This window comes from Drosophila montana, unplaced genomic scaffold (genome assembly GCF_035044405.1).
Source record: "Drosophila montana isolate Dmon_TW-CO22-7 unplaced genomic scaffold, ASM3504440v1 contig_2192_1, whole genome shotgun sequence".
NCBI lineage: Eukaryota > Metazoa > Arthropoda > Insecta > Diptera > Drosophilidae > Drosophila > Drosophila montana.
Genome location: NW_026997087.1, coordinates 1,289,589 through 1,305,990, shown reverse-complemented (window position 1 = coordinate 1,305,990; position 16,402 = coordinate 1,289,589). Strand labels below are relative to the sequence as shown.

At 41.3% G+C, this 16,402-nt stretch overlaps 3 protein-coding genes across 14 annotated transcripts in view; 2 read left to right on the top strand and 1 right to left on the bottom strand.

The window, feature by feature from the left end:
- The first annotated feature begins 2,235 nt into the window (after window positions 1-2,235).
- Window positions 2,236-3,601, top strand: LOC135427646 (uncharacterized). Its single transcript, XM_064681216.1, has 2 exons — window positions 2,236-2,626; window positions 2,697-3,601. Exons 1-2 carry the CDS (start codon window positions 2,413-2,415, stop codon window positions 3,317-3,319), a joined length of 837 nt encoding a protein of 278 aa, XP_064537286.1. The 5' UTR covers window positions 2,236-2,412; the 3' UTR covers window positions 3,320-3,601.
- A 6-nt stretch (window positions 3,602-3,607) lies between these two features.
- On the top strand, window positions 3,608-6,727 carry Brd7-9 (Bromodomain containing 7/9). Its single transcript, XM_064681217.1, has 4 exons — window positions 3,608-3,750; window positions 3,837-4,528; window positions 4,594-6,280; window positions 6,344-6,727. Exons 1-4 carry the CDS (start codon window positions 3,693-3,695, stop codon window positions 6,595-6,597), a joined length of 2,691 nt encoding a protein of 896 aa, XP_064537287.1. The 5' UTR covers window positions 3,608-3,692; the 3' UTR covers window positions 6,598-6,727.
- Window positions 6,728-7,300: 573 nt separating this feature from the next.
- The window catches only part of MRP (Multidrug-Resistance like Protein 1), a 22,317-nt gene continuing 13,215 nt past the window's right edge, over window positions 7,301-16,402 (bottom strand). For 3 of the 12 annotated variants that reach the window (XM_064681261.1, XM_064681270.1, XM_064681271.1), the window contains exons 10-14: window positions 15,547-15,767; window positions 9,864-10,081; window positions 9,273-9,779; window positions 8,526-8,907; window positions 7,301-8,249 (exon numbers count right to left, since the gene is read on the bottom strand). In XM_064681261.1, coding sequence (XP_064537331.1) covers window positions 8,058-8,249; window positions 8,526-8,907; window positions 9,273-9,779; window positions 9,864-10,081; window positions 15,547-15,767 — 1,520 coding nt within the window. In that variant the 3' untranslated portion in view covers window positions 7,301-8,057. Of the gene's footprint in view, window positions 8,250-8,525; window positions 8,908-9,272; window positions 9,780-9,863; window positions 10,082-11,665; window positions 11,887-12,159; window positions 12,381-12,683; window positions 12,905-14,271; window positions 14,493-15,546; window positions 15,768-16,402 lie in introns of those variants that run through there. The other 9 variants (XM_064681264.1, XM_064681265.1, XM_064681266.1 and 6 more) reach the window with 6 other exon arrangements.

Here is a 16,402-nt window from a genome sequence, read left to right as displayed (position 1 = left end):
ATATCGATTTTAAGACATGGCTTTCTAGGCATAAATCGAAGATTATCAAAGCTAGATATGCCAAACTTGGTATGTCTATACTTGGTATATCGATAAATATCGATTTTGAGACATGGTTTTTTGGGCATAACTCGAAGATTATCAAAGCTAGATATGCCAAACTTGGTATATCGATACTTGGTATATCGATAAATATCGATTTTTAAACATGGTTTTTTAGCCATAACTCGAAGATTATCAAAGCTAGATATTTCCTTTATTCTACCAAAATCGACCCTAACATTTTTGTTCGATAACTCATTCAATTTTTCTAATATCGATAAATATCGTTTATGAGACATGGTTTTTTGGGCCTAGCTCGGAGATTATCAGAGCCAGATGCATCAAACTTGATATGTAGATTCTCCTTTAGTATACCCAGATTATGAATATATAATATGGAGCCTTATGCCTTGATATGTACACACCTTTTTAAATCATATTTAAGTTTTAGAAATTTCATAAAGATCGGACTACAAGCACCGAAGTTAATCAACAATACATTTCTCATGCACAGTGTGGGTCAAAGGAAAGAAGAGGTATCTCTTAGTCGGGCACTCCCAACACGCTCTTACCTCTTCTATATGAGTTGCCCCGCCAATAAATGCGTGGGATGAAATGCATTTTCACAAATTAATGGAGAAGTTCAGGGGCAACAATTTATTTTTTACACATCCCATTTCACTTTTCTCATAAATTAAAGCGTGCTCGTTAAACTACACGGGTTAAGTGCCGTTAAAAAACGCAGTCATAAAACCAATAACAAATAAAAATTAACAAAACAAAAAACAAGAAAATGAAGAAAAATCAACAATAAATTGCAAATGCGACGCCAAATAACTGTGTCTATTTACAATCGCACCAAACTTGCATAATCCCACAAAATATTTCTCGTGGGAGCGAATGCGGCACCTGGACCACGCCCCTGCCGAAAAGTCAAGCAAATAATTTGGTTATCGAAACAAAACAACGAATTACGTAGTCAAGCTGTAAACAATAGTATCTTTCACTCGGAAAGCATTTCTGGAGCATAACTTACTTATCCAAAGATTATATTTTGTAGAGGAGACTTAAATAAATTTAAATTTATTTATTACTAATAAAAGTAAGGGGTATTTGTAGATCGAGAAAATTTTTACACCAGAAGATGGATAAGATTTCTATATCGTAGAACTTCCCAGAAAACTGAAGATCGGAAACGATATTCGTCCGGTTTTAAGAAATGGACAAAACTAACTGTGACATATGTATATAGAAACTTGTTTAGAGTATATATCTAAATTTTTTTTAGTTATACCCTGTGAAATCCTTGCATTAATAGAGATGAAACCGACTGGATCAAAAGTGGATATATATTCTTTATGGGCTGTAAAATTCAGTTTTGTATGGGAGATTTAAATAAATTTAAACTTATTAAGGTTATTAAAAGACCTATTTGATTTATAAATAATAAAATTAAGGGGTATTTGTAGATCGAGAAGATCGTAAATTTTTCCCAAAACCTTAAGATCGGAAACGATATTCATCCGTTTTGAAGAAATGGAAGAAGCTAACAATAAGAAAAATATAAACTCGCTTGGAGTATATATATAATAAAATATATATATATTTAATTTTTTAGTTAAAGTCACTAAGATTTTTGCATTAATATAGATGGACTAGATCAAGAATATATATATTCTTTATGGACTGGAAGAGTCCAGTTTTGTAGAGGAGACTTAATATATATAAATTTATTAAAGGTATTTAATGGCCCATTTGATTTATTAATATTAAAGGTAATGGGTATTTGTAGATCGAGAAAATATAGTACATATTAAAATGAATCAGAGTGCGACTTACATTTTCTAGATCGTATAATATCCCAGAAAACTGAAGATCCTAAACGATATTCAACCGTATTGAAGTAATGCAAGAAGCTAACAATCAGATAAATATACATTAGTTTAAGGTATATATTTTTAATTTTTTTTTGTTTATACCCTGTAATATCCTGGCATTAATAAAGATGGACGTGACTGGATGAAAAATATATAGTAATTATTTATGGGCTGGAGGAGTCCAACTTCTGCAAAGAGAAACGAATATTAGATAATTAACTATGATATATTCCCGTATCTGGAGTCCAACTGAACTCCAGCTACTCGACTCGTAGGAAATGTTTTTTGACAATTGACAATTCTCAGTCAAGGGAATAGGCAGAAGGCTGCCTGTCATGATAGGAATTCCGTGTAAATTTCAAAATTGAGGCAGAGCACACAGTTTCGGACTAAGATTTTCGCCAAAATTTTTTCGGCTTTTTAACAATTTGATTATCAAAATTCGTTGTGGAATTTGCAAGGCGTATAAAGAAATTCGCTCGAAGGCGACAAGATGACAATGCGACTGAATTTGGGCACAATACTGAAGAATCAAGTCAGGAGCTCGCTGAGCGAGTCCGATAATACGGATGCGCCGCTGACCGGCGCCAGAGAAAATGCCAAGCTGCGAATTGGCTATGATAGTTCCCTGCGCTACTTTCCCGACAAGGCGGACGTGAAGAACCGCGTCAACTCCATGATGGCCAACATACACAAGCATATGAAAAGTGAGTAGCGGCTGGACTTGAAACAAATTCTGAGTACCTACCAAAACTGGGCAATGTGTGTGTTCCGCAGCCACGACGCCGCCGCGCAAGGCCGTGCCGGCGATACCCGGTCCCATAGCGCAGATCTCGTCGCCGCCGAGTCTCACCAAATCGACCAGCTCGAAGAAGATACGCCGGATCCGGGGCGGCGGTGTTGGTGGTCTGGCGAGCGGCAAAACGCCGGTGTTGCCCATATCGCAGATAAAGGCCCGAATGAATCGGCAGTCGCAGCAGGTGATGAGGCGCGGCTACTCGGAAATTGGTCCAAAGAGCTTTAGCAATCAGCGACGCATTCGAGAGGTGATGCTGCAAAAAACTGTGCTAGAGAACATGTTGTTACAGCACAAGAGATTGCAGCGCGACAGGCAAACGATTGCCTCGGACATACAGCGGATGCGTCAGGATCTGGACAGGATCAAAAATAAGCTGGACACATCACTGCAAACATTGAACTCCACGCGCACCCTGTACACTGGCCTGGGCAAGGGCAAAAAGGGTTCGGCCATTGTGGCCTTGTCATCGCATGTCATCAAAGACGCCTCCGGATCGACTCGGTCAGCTGGCGGCAAAGCCCGGTCCGCTGCCGCCAAATTGGGTAATGTAACCATGAAACGGCAGCATGCGGCAGCAGCGAAGCGTCGCAGTCGTCTTTAAGGTGGCCAAAAATCAATTTAATAGTTGCACAAGCGGCAAATTCAGTTAATAGTATTATTTCGAGCACAAAAGTTAAGAATAACAGTATGAAATATAGCGCGGCAAGATATTATTATAAGCAAACTAACAAAAACACAGTGTCAAATTGTGGTAGCCCTCGTTATTGAATTGCGCGCGCGCCGATAGACCGCACTTGGCTATCGATACTTTGTCTTGTACTTATCGATACCTGGTTTCTCATCACTAAATCATGGCGTCTGTCTCGCCTTCAGTTGCCAATAATTTTGTTTTTTCATTTATTTGCGTACATTCTCGTTTTGTTTTGCCCAATTGTTGGCGTAATTTGCATAAGAAAAAACCGCCTGCATAAAAAATGGGCTCATCGAAAAAGCACAAAAAGAACAAATCGGAGCGGCGCGAAAAATATGAAGGTAAAATGTCGCACAATTCATATATATAAGCGTGCATTTTGTTTTTGACGAGCGGCGCGCGTTTCTAAACCAAATTTCTTTCACAGAATATAGTCAGCACCAGGATCCAGCACAATTGCAGCGCGGCCTAAAGCTGATACTGAAGGTGGGCTCAAATGCAACGCCCGAGTACAGCGCCAATTCACCGCTGACAGCCCTGGATGGACACGGCCCGCCCACCGCCGCGGAGGCAATGATGGCCGCTGCGCCGGACAGTCCCACGGTGCCCGAGGAGCTGCAGTGTGGTGGCGGCGGCGGCGAGCTGGGCCACCGGGAGCGTCACAAGAAGTCCAAGAAGAAGAAGAAAAAGAAGGATCGCGAAAAGAAGCACAAGCATCACAAGGAGAAGCGACATCGCAGTCGTGACCGGCATCGCGAACTGTGCTCCGAGGATCGGCACCTGGATGAGACACCCAGCGCAGCGGACGATGCCGCTTGCAGCGGCTTCTCATCGACACAGCAGCGCAGTCCGCGCAGCCAGGCGCCCGCCTCGGCTTCAGTGGATGCCGATTGTAGTCAGGATGGATTTAGCTTTATGGACGACGATGCGGATCAGTCACAGCCACTGCCCGAAAATATCTTGTACTATGCGGGCATTACCACCGACAATTCACCCTCCAATTGTCCTGTCACAAAACCCATAGCTCCGCGCAAACTGGACGACATGCTGCTCGGCTCGCCCACATCCTCGTCGCTGGGCATGACATCCAGCGGCAGTCCAACAAAACCGCTGCCCGATGTGAGTGTGCCTTCGACTTAAAAATATCAACTAGTTTGATATATATTGACAAATTGTTCTTGCAGCTACTGATACCCTCACCCTCCGGCTCGACGGCTGCCTCCACGTCTGGCGGCGCCAGCTCCTTAAATGCGCTAACGCCCAAAGCTTTGGAGGCGCCCAAAACCCCGAGTAGCAGCAGTGAATCGGGACGAGAGCCGCGTAGCTGCGTGCTTAAGCTGAAGCAACAGAAGTCGCCGCTGAATAAGCTGCTGGAGCATTTGCTCCGCTTCCTGGAGAAACGGGATCCGCATCAGTTCTTTGCATGGCCCGTTACCGATGACATTGCGCCCGGCTACTCGTCGATCATCAGCAAGCCCATGGACTTTTCGACAATGCGCCAGAAGATCGATGATCACGAGTACGCGGCGCTCAGTGATTTCAGCGATGATTTCCGGTTGATGTGCGAAAATGCCATACGCTATAATCATGTGGACACCGTTTACCATAAGGCTGCCAAACGATTGCTGCAGTTGGGCCTGAAGCAGCTGCAGCCGGAGAATCTAATGCGCACGTTGAAACCGCTTTCCGGCTATATACGCGAACTGACTGCCAAAGAGCTGGGCTTTGAGCTGAGCTCCAATGAGCTGGCCGGCTACGATGCGCACGATTCGGCGGACGAGGGTGCATCGACGGGCGCCGAGGAGCCGCCCACGCCGGCCCAGCTGGAGGAGGAGGAGCGTAAACGGGCGTTGCGTTTGGAGAATGCCCCCAAAACGCACTTTGAACCCTACGTGGATGATCTGACCAGCGAGGAGATACTCGCCCAGGTGCAGGGCGCCGCACAGCAGGCCAAACAGCGCATCAGCGCCAAACAACGTGCCCACAAGATGGGCTTTCTGCGCCAACGCAAGGACGGCACCACCACGCTCAATCTGTTGATGCGGGACGAGAACGAGGGTCCCGAAAAGGTCGTGACCATTGGTGATCTGGTGGGCAAACTGCCGGCGGGCAGCGCCCAGTTGCATGGCATCCACACGGATCAGCGCAACGCGGTCAAACCGGTCAAGCCGCTGGGCTATGGCCCATTTGCCAGCTTTGCGCCGACATTCGATTCGCGCTTCTCCACGCTCAGCGCCGAGGAGACGAAACTAGTGCTGCGCACCTATGGCGATGCCTCCAGCGCCGAGTACGCCGAGAGCATATTGCAGTTTACAAAGGACTCCAGCTACGGTACGAACATAGCCAACGGCCTGCTCGACATTCTCACCAATGGGGAGCACAGCAAATCCCTGGACGAGCTCTACAACATGCAGCTGCACAACTACGAGCAGCGCGAAATTGAGAAGTGCTTCAATAGAAAGCAGGAGCTGGAGCAGCAGCCGGAGACGAGCGCGCAAATCGAGCAGGAGTACGAGAAGTACAAGAACACACGGATGGACTTTAAGCGTTTGCGCTCGCTCAAGGATTTGGGCATTGATGTGGACTTCCTCGACGGCATGGAGACCGATATGAAGAACTTTGAGCTGTCGCGTCGCATGCACGAGCACCTGAACAACAATATGACGCTCATCGAGAAGTTGCGCTTGTTGCAGCAGGAGCGTCTGTCCCAGCCGCTGCCGGCGCATTTGGCTCTGGTGCCGCCCGCTGGGCAGGAGGAATCGCAAACGGCACAGCAACTAACCCAACAGCTTAGCGACTTGGCCAAAAAGCTGCCGCCCTCGGCCATTGCCGATCAATACGCACTGCGCAAGGCCATGGGCATGTCCTTTGGTAGGTATCAGACCATCAAAATAATTTCGTTTCCTGCTAATGCCTTGTCTTTCCATCTTACAGCCGGTTTGCCACCGCCTCCGACAGCATCGCCACGCGTCCAGCTGCCCGAGCTGCTGCAGCAGCCGGTGGCGCTGCCTCTGCTCCAGCCCGTTGCCGTCGGCCATGTGCCCATGGACATTGATGAGCCAGACGTGCACGCTGGCGGCGATCTGGAGAACGAGCTGCGTGAATTTCTCGAAAGCGGCTCCGGCATGCACACCTCCTCCAATCCGGCGGACGATAACAATATTGTCGCCCAGCTGCTGCTAAACTAGAATTCACGATCCTCCATCCAGCACGATTGCCCCGCGCGCAATGTTAATAATACTAGATAACAAACAACGCTAAATTATTTTCATATATATTCGAATCGCACGGCATTTTCAATAAAAAAAAAAGGAGAAACCTAATCTAAGTGAAAACAAAACGGCCCTTTAATTTTAAACATGAACTAATTGCTAGAAACTCACTTCAATGTGAACTAGTTCGATAAGCAATAATCGATCATCGATATTTATTCCGTTAGGATTTTCAAAAAATACCTCAAAAGATAACGAAAAACTTTGAATGAAAATAATATTTAAATTTTAATTGGGTTTCGTTCTAACTCCAAATGAATACGACACGCAAAAAAAAATATATATATAAATTGTATAAATTATAGAATATTATTGCATACAGAGAAAAGCTCAAGAGACTTGAAAAACACATAGTTAATAATTCGATAAGCAATAATCGATTAAGTTATTCCGTTGGGGCTATCAAAATGTAAAATACCTCAGAAGATATCGAAAAACTTTTAATGAAATTAATATTTAAATTTAAATTGGCTTTCGTTCTAAATCATATCAACTCCAAATAAATAAAAATATATAAATCGTGTAAGTTATAGAATATTATTGCATACAGAGAAAAGATCAAGCTTCAAGTAATATTTGTTAAATGAATATACAAAAATAAATTGCAAAAAGTCGGAACTTTAAATTCACATTAGTTAGATGGGTTTTATTTGTTCTTATCAATACAATTTCAATTGTTTCGTTAAGTACACATTTTACAAATTGTTGCAAAATTTAATTAACTACTGGGCATTTATTAGCTTAGTGATTTAATCATTTGAAGGCAAATTCTTAAGAGGTTTTTTCTTTCATATTCATATTTTAAGTACGTTTGCGTGATTAAGTCGAACGCTTTTCGTTTGTTTTTTTAACATGTAAACTTTCATAGAAAAATAAACAGGGCATGTGAATCCATATATATGTAGAGTATACACTATCTATATATATGGTCATGCACATATTTATACAAAAACACACATTAAACGAACCTAGGTAAGTACATACACATACGTACATATATATATATATATATATATATATATACATAAAAAAGAACATTTTAAATGAAATGTACCAAAAGAAAACCTGTGAGCGCATTATTCAACTTTTTGACTTAAGCTAATGAACATTTTAATGGTATTTACTAATTGCACGCACACACAAATTGTTGTTCTTTTTGTTGTTTTTTTTTTGCCATAGTTGTTGTAGTTGTTGCTTCCGCTGAGGTAGAGCACTTTAACGTTTTTTTTTTTGTTTCTTTAAGTTATTTTCCAGTGTTGCTAAATTGATTAAAAGCTAGCGTTCAATTGCGGCCTAACTAGTTCTAGTTCATTTTGTTTTGTTGTTTTTTGGCCACACTTTTTTATATGAGTTTCGTCCATGTTTATGCTAAAATACTAAACAAGATTGGCATCCTTGGCCATGCTGTAGAAGGCCGACTTCGGATCGGCCAGCAGTGCATTCGGCGCGGCAAACTCTGTTATCTGACCCTTATCCAGCACAATGACCTTGTCCGAGTCCAAGATGGTATTCAAGCGATGGGCTATGGTTAGCACGGTGCACTCCCTGAACTCACTGCGTATGGTTTTCTGCAAGGAATGTTAATGTTAGTTAACATGTGGCTTAAATGTATTTTAACATGTTGCTCAGCTCTAAGTGAACATGTGGCTCGAATGTAAGTTAACATGTGGCTCAAATGTAATTTAACATGTGGCTAAAATGTAAGTTAACATGTGGCTCAAATGTAAGTTAACATATGGCTCAAATGAAAGTTAACATGTTGCTCAACTGTAAGTGAACATGTGTCTCAAATGTAAGTTAACATGTAGCTGCCATGTTCTTTAACAGTGCCAAGCTAAACATACCTGTATAAGGTCATCCGTTTCCAGATCCACAGCCGCAGTGGCCTCGTCCAGCACCAGGACCTTGGTCTTTCGCAGCAGCGCACGCGCCAAGCAAACCAATTGACGCTGGCCCACGGACAGATTTTCGCCACCTTCGGAGATTTCGTGATTCAAGCCGGCTGTCAGACTCTTGGCGAATGCCTTCAGATGCGACAATTCCAACGCCTTCCAAAGTTCATCATCGGTCTTAACCTCAAACGGATCGAGATTGGAACGCAACGAGCCGGAGAACAGCACGGGATCCTGCGGTATGATCGTCAGGCGCGAGCGCAGCATATGCAGACCCATGGTGGCAATGTCGATGCCATCAATCAGGATTTTGCCGCCAGCAGACTCGATGATTCTGCAAGAAAAATTGTTGGTAAAATGCAGGATACAAATTTACGAAAAAGAAAAGTAATAGGCGGATATTAACATTTGTGTTATGTGCAGATAACATTGTTGATAACATAATTATGTTATGTTAAGGCTCTGTGATTTTTACTAACATCTTAATGTTAATGTTAATTTGAAGACTTTTTAGAGACTTGTGTTATGTGCATATCTGTCACTGTTGATAGTTGATAACATAAATATGTTATGTTAAGGTTCTGTCATTGTTACTAACATGTTTATACCATTCTAATGTTATGTTAACATTCATTTGAAGACTTTTTATAGATTCTCTTTAACACCGCACTCACTTTAAAATTAGTTCTGTTAACTCACCTGAACAAAGCCAGAGTCAAACTGGATTTTCCGGCACCGGTGCGTCCCACAATGCCCACCTTCTCGCCGCCGTTGATGTTGAAGCTAACGCCGCGCAGTACCAGCTCGAGACCCTCACGGTAGCGCACTTGGAAATCTTTGAATTCGACGCGTCCATCTTCCGGCCAGTTCTTGGGCTTCTTTTTATCCTCGTCCAGCTCCCAGGCAGCCTCCTGCTTCGTTTCGCCATACTCCTTGATGCGCTCCACGGACACAATGTTCGTCTCAATGTCCGAGGACATGCGCACCAGCCAGTTGAGCGTTTGGGTTACCTGCAGCGCATAGCTGACCGATAGACCGACCAGGCCGGGATTCGTTTGGCCGCCCAACACCGCAAAGAGCGAGGCGAACAGAATGATCAGATTTCCAACCATCTCCAGGCGCACGGCGAGCCAACGATTCGCAATCAGTGATGGATACTTGCACACCTGATTCTTGTCCACCTTGTTGTCCGATTCGTCGATGAAGCTGTGCGTGGCAAACAAAAGATGTCGATAATTATCGATAGCTATTCGATCAACAGAAACAGTTGCTGTTTCGATTAATTCTCACCGATCCTGAACCGTGTAGGCGCGTATTGTGGAAGCTCCAGTCACAGTTTCGCCGAAATGCGAATAGATTGGCGATCGGGAAACGGACTCCAGACGCATCAGCTGACGCGACGTGGCCACGTAGAAGCGTTGCGCGAAATAGTAAATAAACGCAATTGGGACAATGACGGCCAGGAAAATGGGCGTCGAAATGCTAATAACCACAATTGTGGCCAGAACCTAACCCAAATATAGCATAACATTATTATCCAGATCTTTGATTGCATATGTCTTTCGTTGTAGGGGGTGCAAGTGTTGTGTGGAGTTAGTTGGAAATCAAATGATAGGAAACTGAAATTGTTCTTGTTAAATTGATGATCGATTCGAGTTCGATACGATTCAATTGCAACGCGTTTTACTTGATTTGAGCCTGAAATCCTAACTAATAATATTCATATTTCCCTAACTGTAAGATACTCAACTTAACAGTGCTGTTAACGTTAACATAATGTTTCCATGGACAATGTTATTGAATGGTTACTCAAATTGGAACATGTTAATAATAATTTCCAAGCAATGCGATTCCTAGAGAATTCCAATTGTCAACTTTTCGATTTAGCGAATCTCGGAATGAAGTCGAAGTGAAGAAGGTTCAAAGAGAAGTTAACAGATCTGTTACAGTTTATCACTTATCTTAAGAGGGGTTAGAGATATCCAGAAAATGGATAACAGAATATGTACATGTTCTGAAACTGAACCCAAAAACACAAACGTACCTAATATATATTTTGGCTTAAAATATATCTATATATTTTATTTTTGAAATTATATTTCTTATTTTTGAAAGGATATATATATATTTTTAAATTATATATTTTTCATTTTTGAAATTATATACTTTTATAATTTTTTTTTAATCCTTGAGCATTTGTATATGAATTAAATTCGAATATTTTCAGAATTATAAGAAATTGGAAAACGAAGCAGAGTTCATTCAAATCATTTTTTAGATATGGTGGAAAACCTTTTCCAACTGAAACAGATCTGTTAGCAATTCTCAGGTATTTAATTTGTGCAATTGATTACAGTTGGGTTTTACCTCAAATGCCAGACACACACAATTGATTATCATAAACGGCAGATATAGTTCAACTACTTGAATGTCTTTCGAGAATCTGGATATAATACGACCCACCGGCGTCGTATCAAAGAACTGTAAGGGCGCATAAAGCATACGTCGCAAGATAAGCTCATGCAATAACTGGGCAGCGCGAAGGCCTCCAAGTGCCGGGAACAATGTTATCATTCCCGATAAAATACCTGGCGATTAACAATTCAATTGAAATTATAAAAAGAGCAGTGTTGCAAAAGTACTGAAAGATGCTTGTGCAGTGCTCCACAACACACGTGAAATTGTAAAATGGAGATTATTAACAATTTGGACTTAAGATTGGTTAGAAGGAATAGAAAAGAATTGGAGAATGAGCTATGATATTTATAAGAAGCATAAACTACAAAATGGAAATAATGGAAATATTCCATTCACATTGGAGGCCTACAAGGATAAAATACCTGTCGATTAACAATGGAGATTCAATTGAGATTATAATAAGGAGCAGTGTTGCAAAAGTACTGAAAGATGCTTGTGCAGTGCTCCACAACACACGTGAAATTGTAAAATGGAGATTATTAACAATTTGGACTTAAGATTGGTTAGAAGGAATAGAAAAGAATTGGAGAATGAGCTATGATATTTATAAGAAGCATAAACTACAAAATGGAAATATTTTATATTCTATCATATTCTTCCTCTTCGTGTGTTACCTCAAAGAGCAGCCAGACAAAACTGAGTATTAGGGACGGCAACAAATGATCGAGCGTATCAATATCTTTCGAGAAACGCGATATTATGCGACCCAGCGGCGTGGTATCAAAGAAATTCAGCGGAGCAGCCGCCACACGATGCAGGAGGAAGGCGTGCAACAATTGGGCCGCACGCAGGCCGCCAATTGTGGGCACCACAAACTTAACGACGGACAAAATAGCTGAAGATTGAACGAATTTGAAAAAAATTTAGTTTTTTTTTTTAACACTGGAGAGCATTTGCTACGAAATTAATTAACACTGATTTCATGCGCAATCATTAGAGTCTCAAACCAAAGCGACAGGTAAAGATTTGATTAGTTTTTGGATTAGTTCAGGGCGGGGCGGGGAATTAATATGATATTTATACAATTATTTGCCAATTCATATTTTTTGTAGCAATTTTGGAACATTTTTGGTAGCCAGTGTTGGGTAGTGCTCGAAAATCAAATTACCTCAAATGCACACCAAAGACAGTCGGTCATGACCTCCACAATTTTCTGATCAACCGTTTCAATGTCTTTGGAGAAACGCGACATTATGCGACCCACCGGCGTGGTATCGTAGAACCACATGGGCACCCGCAGCATACGCAACAGCAACAGCGAATGTAGCACCTGGGCGGCATGCAAGCCACCGAGCTGTATGCCCAGATCCGCAAAGAACGAGGCAATACCTGCGATTTGAATGGTTCATCAGCAGATCGAACAGAGTTTGGAAATTATGTTTGTAGAGTATATAAAGACTAGTTATAGAAAGAGTACAAAGCATGCCCGCTCAGAAAACTATGATATGGTATATATGGTTGTGTATGGTACAGTCATCGACTCGAGGGTTTCTCTTTAAAAAGGTTTCTTCAATTGCTACAAGCTTCGCTTAGATGTATGGAAATTGGTTTAGTAAAAAGTTTGGTTAGTTCTACATTTCTTTTTAGTTATTAGTTTTTGGTGGTTAGTCACGATCACAGTGGGAGACGTACCCGAAAGGCTTGCGAGTTAAAGACACGTAATAATTCAGGCAAAACCATATCCAATTTGTACACATCGTTGGCCAATCGATCGAGTATGCGTGCCCTGGGCTGTATATCGAAAAAGGACTGTGGGGCGCCCAAAATGCGCCTAAATAGCAGGCAAAACAATTTCTGTGCCCCAATCAGACCGCCAATATACACGATTAGCACGGCGGCTATATTGCTAATAACTGGAATAGTTCAGGTTAACGTTAGGCAATTGGGACATAACAGGTGTGAGGTTAAGAACGAATCAACTTTCTTTTTGTTAGGTTATGAATAAAACAAATGTTTATTTACAAAGACTGCGCTTTGAGCTTGAACAGGCTTAGGCCTATTTTAGTGTGTGTTAATTGATTGAGGCATACAAGGCCTAGTTCACAAACTATAACGAAATACAGCATATTTTACAGCGTACTAACATAGGAAAAAAGAACCAGTTCCGAAGCGGAACATGATGAATACGGTGCTGTACCTAGCTCCAATTAGAAAGTACAGTACCGTAAAAGGGACAAAGACAAAAGTGACAGAAACAACAATTATGTTTGGAAGGCCGAAGTGGAAACACCCTAACAGGCAGATAGAAAATATATTTCTATGTTAATCATTTTATGTAAATTGTAGAAAAATAAAATGATTTTTAAAAGCTAAATATTTGTTCAGACGAAAACCTAATTTTAGATCTTCTATAAAAGCTTTAAGATATAGTAGTACGATCTAAAAGAGATTTCACTTTTTGAGATAATGGTAAGAAATTAAGTACTTCAAAGAAAGCCCAAGTATTCAATAATTCTGTAGAATAATAATATGCCGAAAATTCTTACAGAACCTTTATAAAATTACGATATATATGTGATTTTTTTTTTGAGAATCGCAAATTTGTTTTTCCATGCCTTAAACGAAACATAACTAAGTAATTGTGTAGTAAATGTACAAAACTGCAAAAAAATACCCTGCCAATTCAACTGAAAAGTAAGGTGCAAATTCATGGCCTTTTCCGGTTTGCGGCTTTCGGGACTAGATTCCGATATTTATGAGAAGCTTTTTTTGTTGTAGAATCGGAGGTTATCTTTTTCTATACTTTAAACGAAACGTGACAAAGTGAATACGCAGAAATCAAAAATACACTTCCAATCTAACTGAAAAGTAAGGTAAAAGTTCAGGGGTTTAGGGCTAGATATTCCGATATATATGAGTCGATTTTTTTGTTGTCGAAACGGAGATGTGTTTTCTCCATGCGTTAAACAAAACGTGACAAAATAATAATGCAGAAAAAGTGCAAAACTACAAAATCAAAAACTTCTCTTCCAATTCAACTGAAAAGTAAGGTGCAAATTCATGGCCTTTCCGGTTTACGGCTTGGGGCTAGATTCCGATTTTCATCAGATGCTTTTTTTTTTAGAATCGGAGTTTGTCTTTTTCTTATACATTAAGCGAAACGTAACAAAGTGAATATGCAGAAATAAAAATACACTTCTAATTCAACTGAAAAGTAAGGTGCAAATTCATGGCCTTTCCGGCTTGAGCCTTTCGGGGGGAGGGGGGGCTGTCTGGTTACCTGAAACGCTGTGCTCAGGCACATGCGTATATTTAGGGGCATGATCATGTCCAGGCTGTTGATGTCGTTGGAACAGCGATCCAAGATGCGGCCCTTGGGCGTCGTATCGAAAAACTCGGATGGGCAATGCATGAGATTGTTAAAGAGCTGTCGAAACACTTTGAATGAGGCGTTAAGGGAGGATGTGAAGAGTGTGATCGCGGCGCCGTAATTGCCGAGACCTGCAGCGTAAATGTGTGAATGCGTGAAAAAGAGAACGTTAGGTGGAATTGAGAAATGGAGACAGGAGTTTTTTTTGGTACATGATGTGTCAAAGAGATCTACAAACTAGGTAATAAAACCAAGTACAAACCGTAACTCAAGTGGGCTACAACAAAACAAAACTCAAAAGAGAGGGGGAGAGAGAGAGAGAGAGAAATAAAATGTATAAGAAAATACCATAAATATAAAGGTCATGAAGGAGTCCACGGTGGCGGGCAGTTCCTCGTCGATAACATCCATATCGGCGCTGAAACTGTTCAAGATGCGCCCGAGGGGCGTTATATCGAAAAAGCGACAAACCGAGCCGCGGATCACCTGGTTGAGCAGCTGGTTGTGCAATGTTTTTGCGGCCTTCAAGCCGCCGCAGTAGACAATCACGACCGCAATGTAGGCAAACACACCTGCACGCAAACGGAACGGAACGGCATGGAATGGAATGCGCAACCGATAGGCGCGAGCAAAAGAATATATCGATAAATATTAAATGGCATTAACAGTTAATAAGTGTAATGCGAATCGAAAAATGGGCGCGCCTTTATCACTAGGTATACTTAGGTATATCCAAATAAACCCCCCGTTAAACCAGGAACCCTGCCCAAGCCAAGGCTGTCAAACTCTAAACGATATTAATCGGCTTTAATAATCGATAGGCGTAATCGTTAGGGCTCTGAGACAGGCGCCTTCTCAGAGTGGGTTTTTTTAGTTGAGCATAAAAATAATATAATAACAAAATTAAAGCAAAGCACAAAAAGAAAAGAAAACTCAATTATATTTGAGGTTAGAACTCAGATCAAGTAAATGCGTTTCAGTTTCCGATGTTTGCAAAATGTGAAAATTATGATAATGTGATTGGTTCTAAGTCTAGTTCTAGCTTTTATTAGTGGATGTGCAGCTGTTTTTGAGGTTAGAAAAAGTTGTACAAACAAAAAAAGGAGCGAAGGGGGATTTTCGAAATTTTGGTGCTTGTGCTGGGTTTTGTTTTTGTTGTTGGGATTATTCTTAAAATAAGTTTACCGAATAGCACGTGGACAGAAACTGAGACAATATTTGGGGCAGCACATTGTCCATCGTGTCAATATCCTTGGAAAAGCGACTGAGTATACGACCCAAAGGCGTCGTATCGAACAAATCCATCGGCCATTTGAGAACCAGGCGTATCAGCTTGGTGAACACGTCCAGGGAGCAGTGCAGGGTGCCCATGGCCAGGGCTAGGCCCGACAAATAACGCGACACAACTGCATCGAGCGTAAAGTTATTGAGCTACCTCATCAAAAATTGCTTAACATCTATTATATTTATATATATATATATCACAGAGGGGTTATAGCTTAACAGTGGGGAGGACCCAAACGTGCTGTGCATGCGAGCATTACGTCTAGTTAAAGTAGTTAAGGGCATCTAAATACTATATATACACAGAGGTTTAGATAACAGCGCCCGCCGATAATTACATAGTTAGATATATATACAAGATCGAGGTACGTAGAGTTTATTAGTTGCAGCGGACACAGGACTGGGTTTTATTAATGGCTCTTTCTTGGGAATACTAAGTGGCTCTGAAGAGGACAATCATGAGAATAAATTCTATTCAATTCGGAAAAGAAAAGAAAATAAGAAAATCTGTTAAAAACTCCTAACCTTACAAAATTTTTAAAGAATTCCTAGCCTCAAACAATTTATGAAGAACTCCTAACCTCAAAAAATCTTTAAAGAACTCCTAACCTCAATTAATCAATAAACTCCTAACCTCTAAAAATCTATAAGGAACTGCTAACATCAAAAAATCTACATAGAACCCCTAACCTCAAAAAATCTATAAAACACTCCTTACCTCAACTAATCGATAAATAACTCCTAACCTCAAAAAATC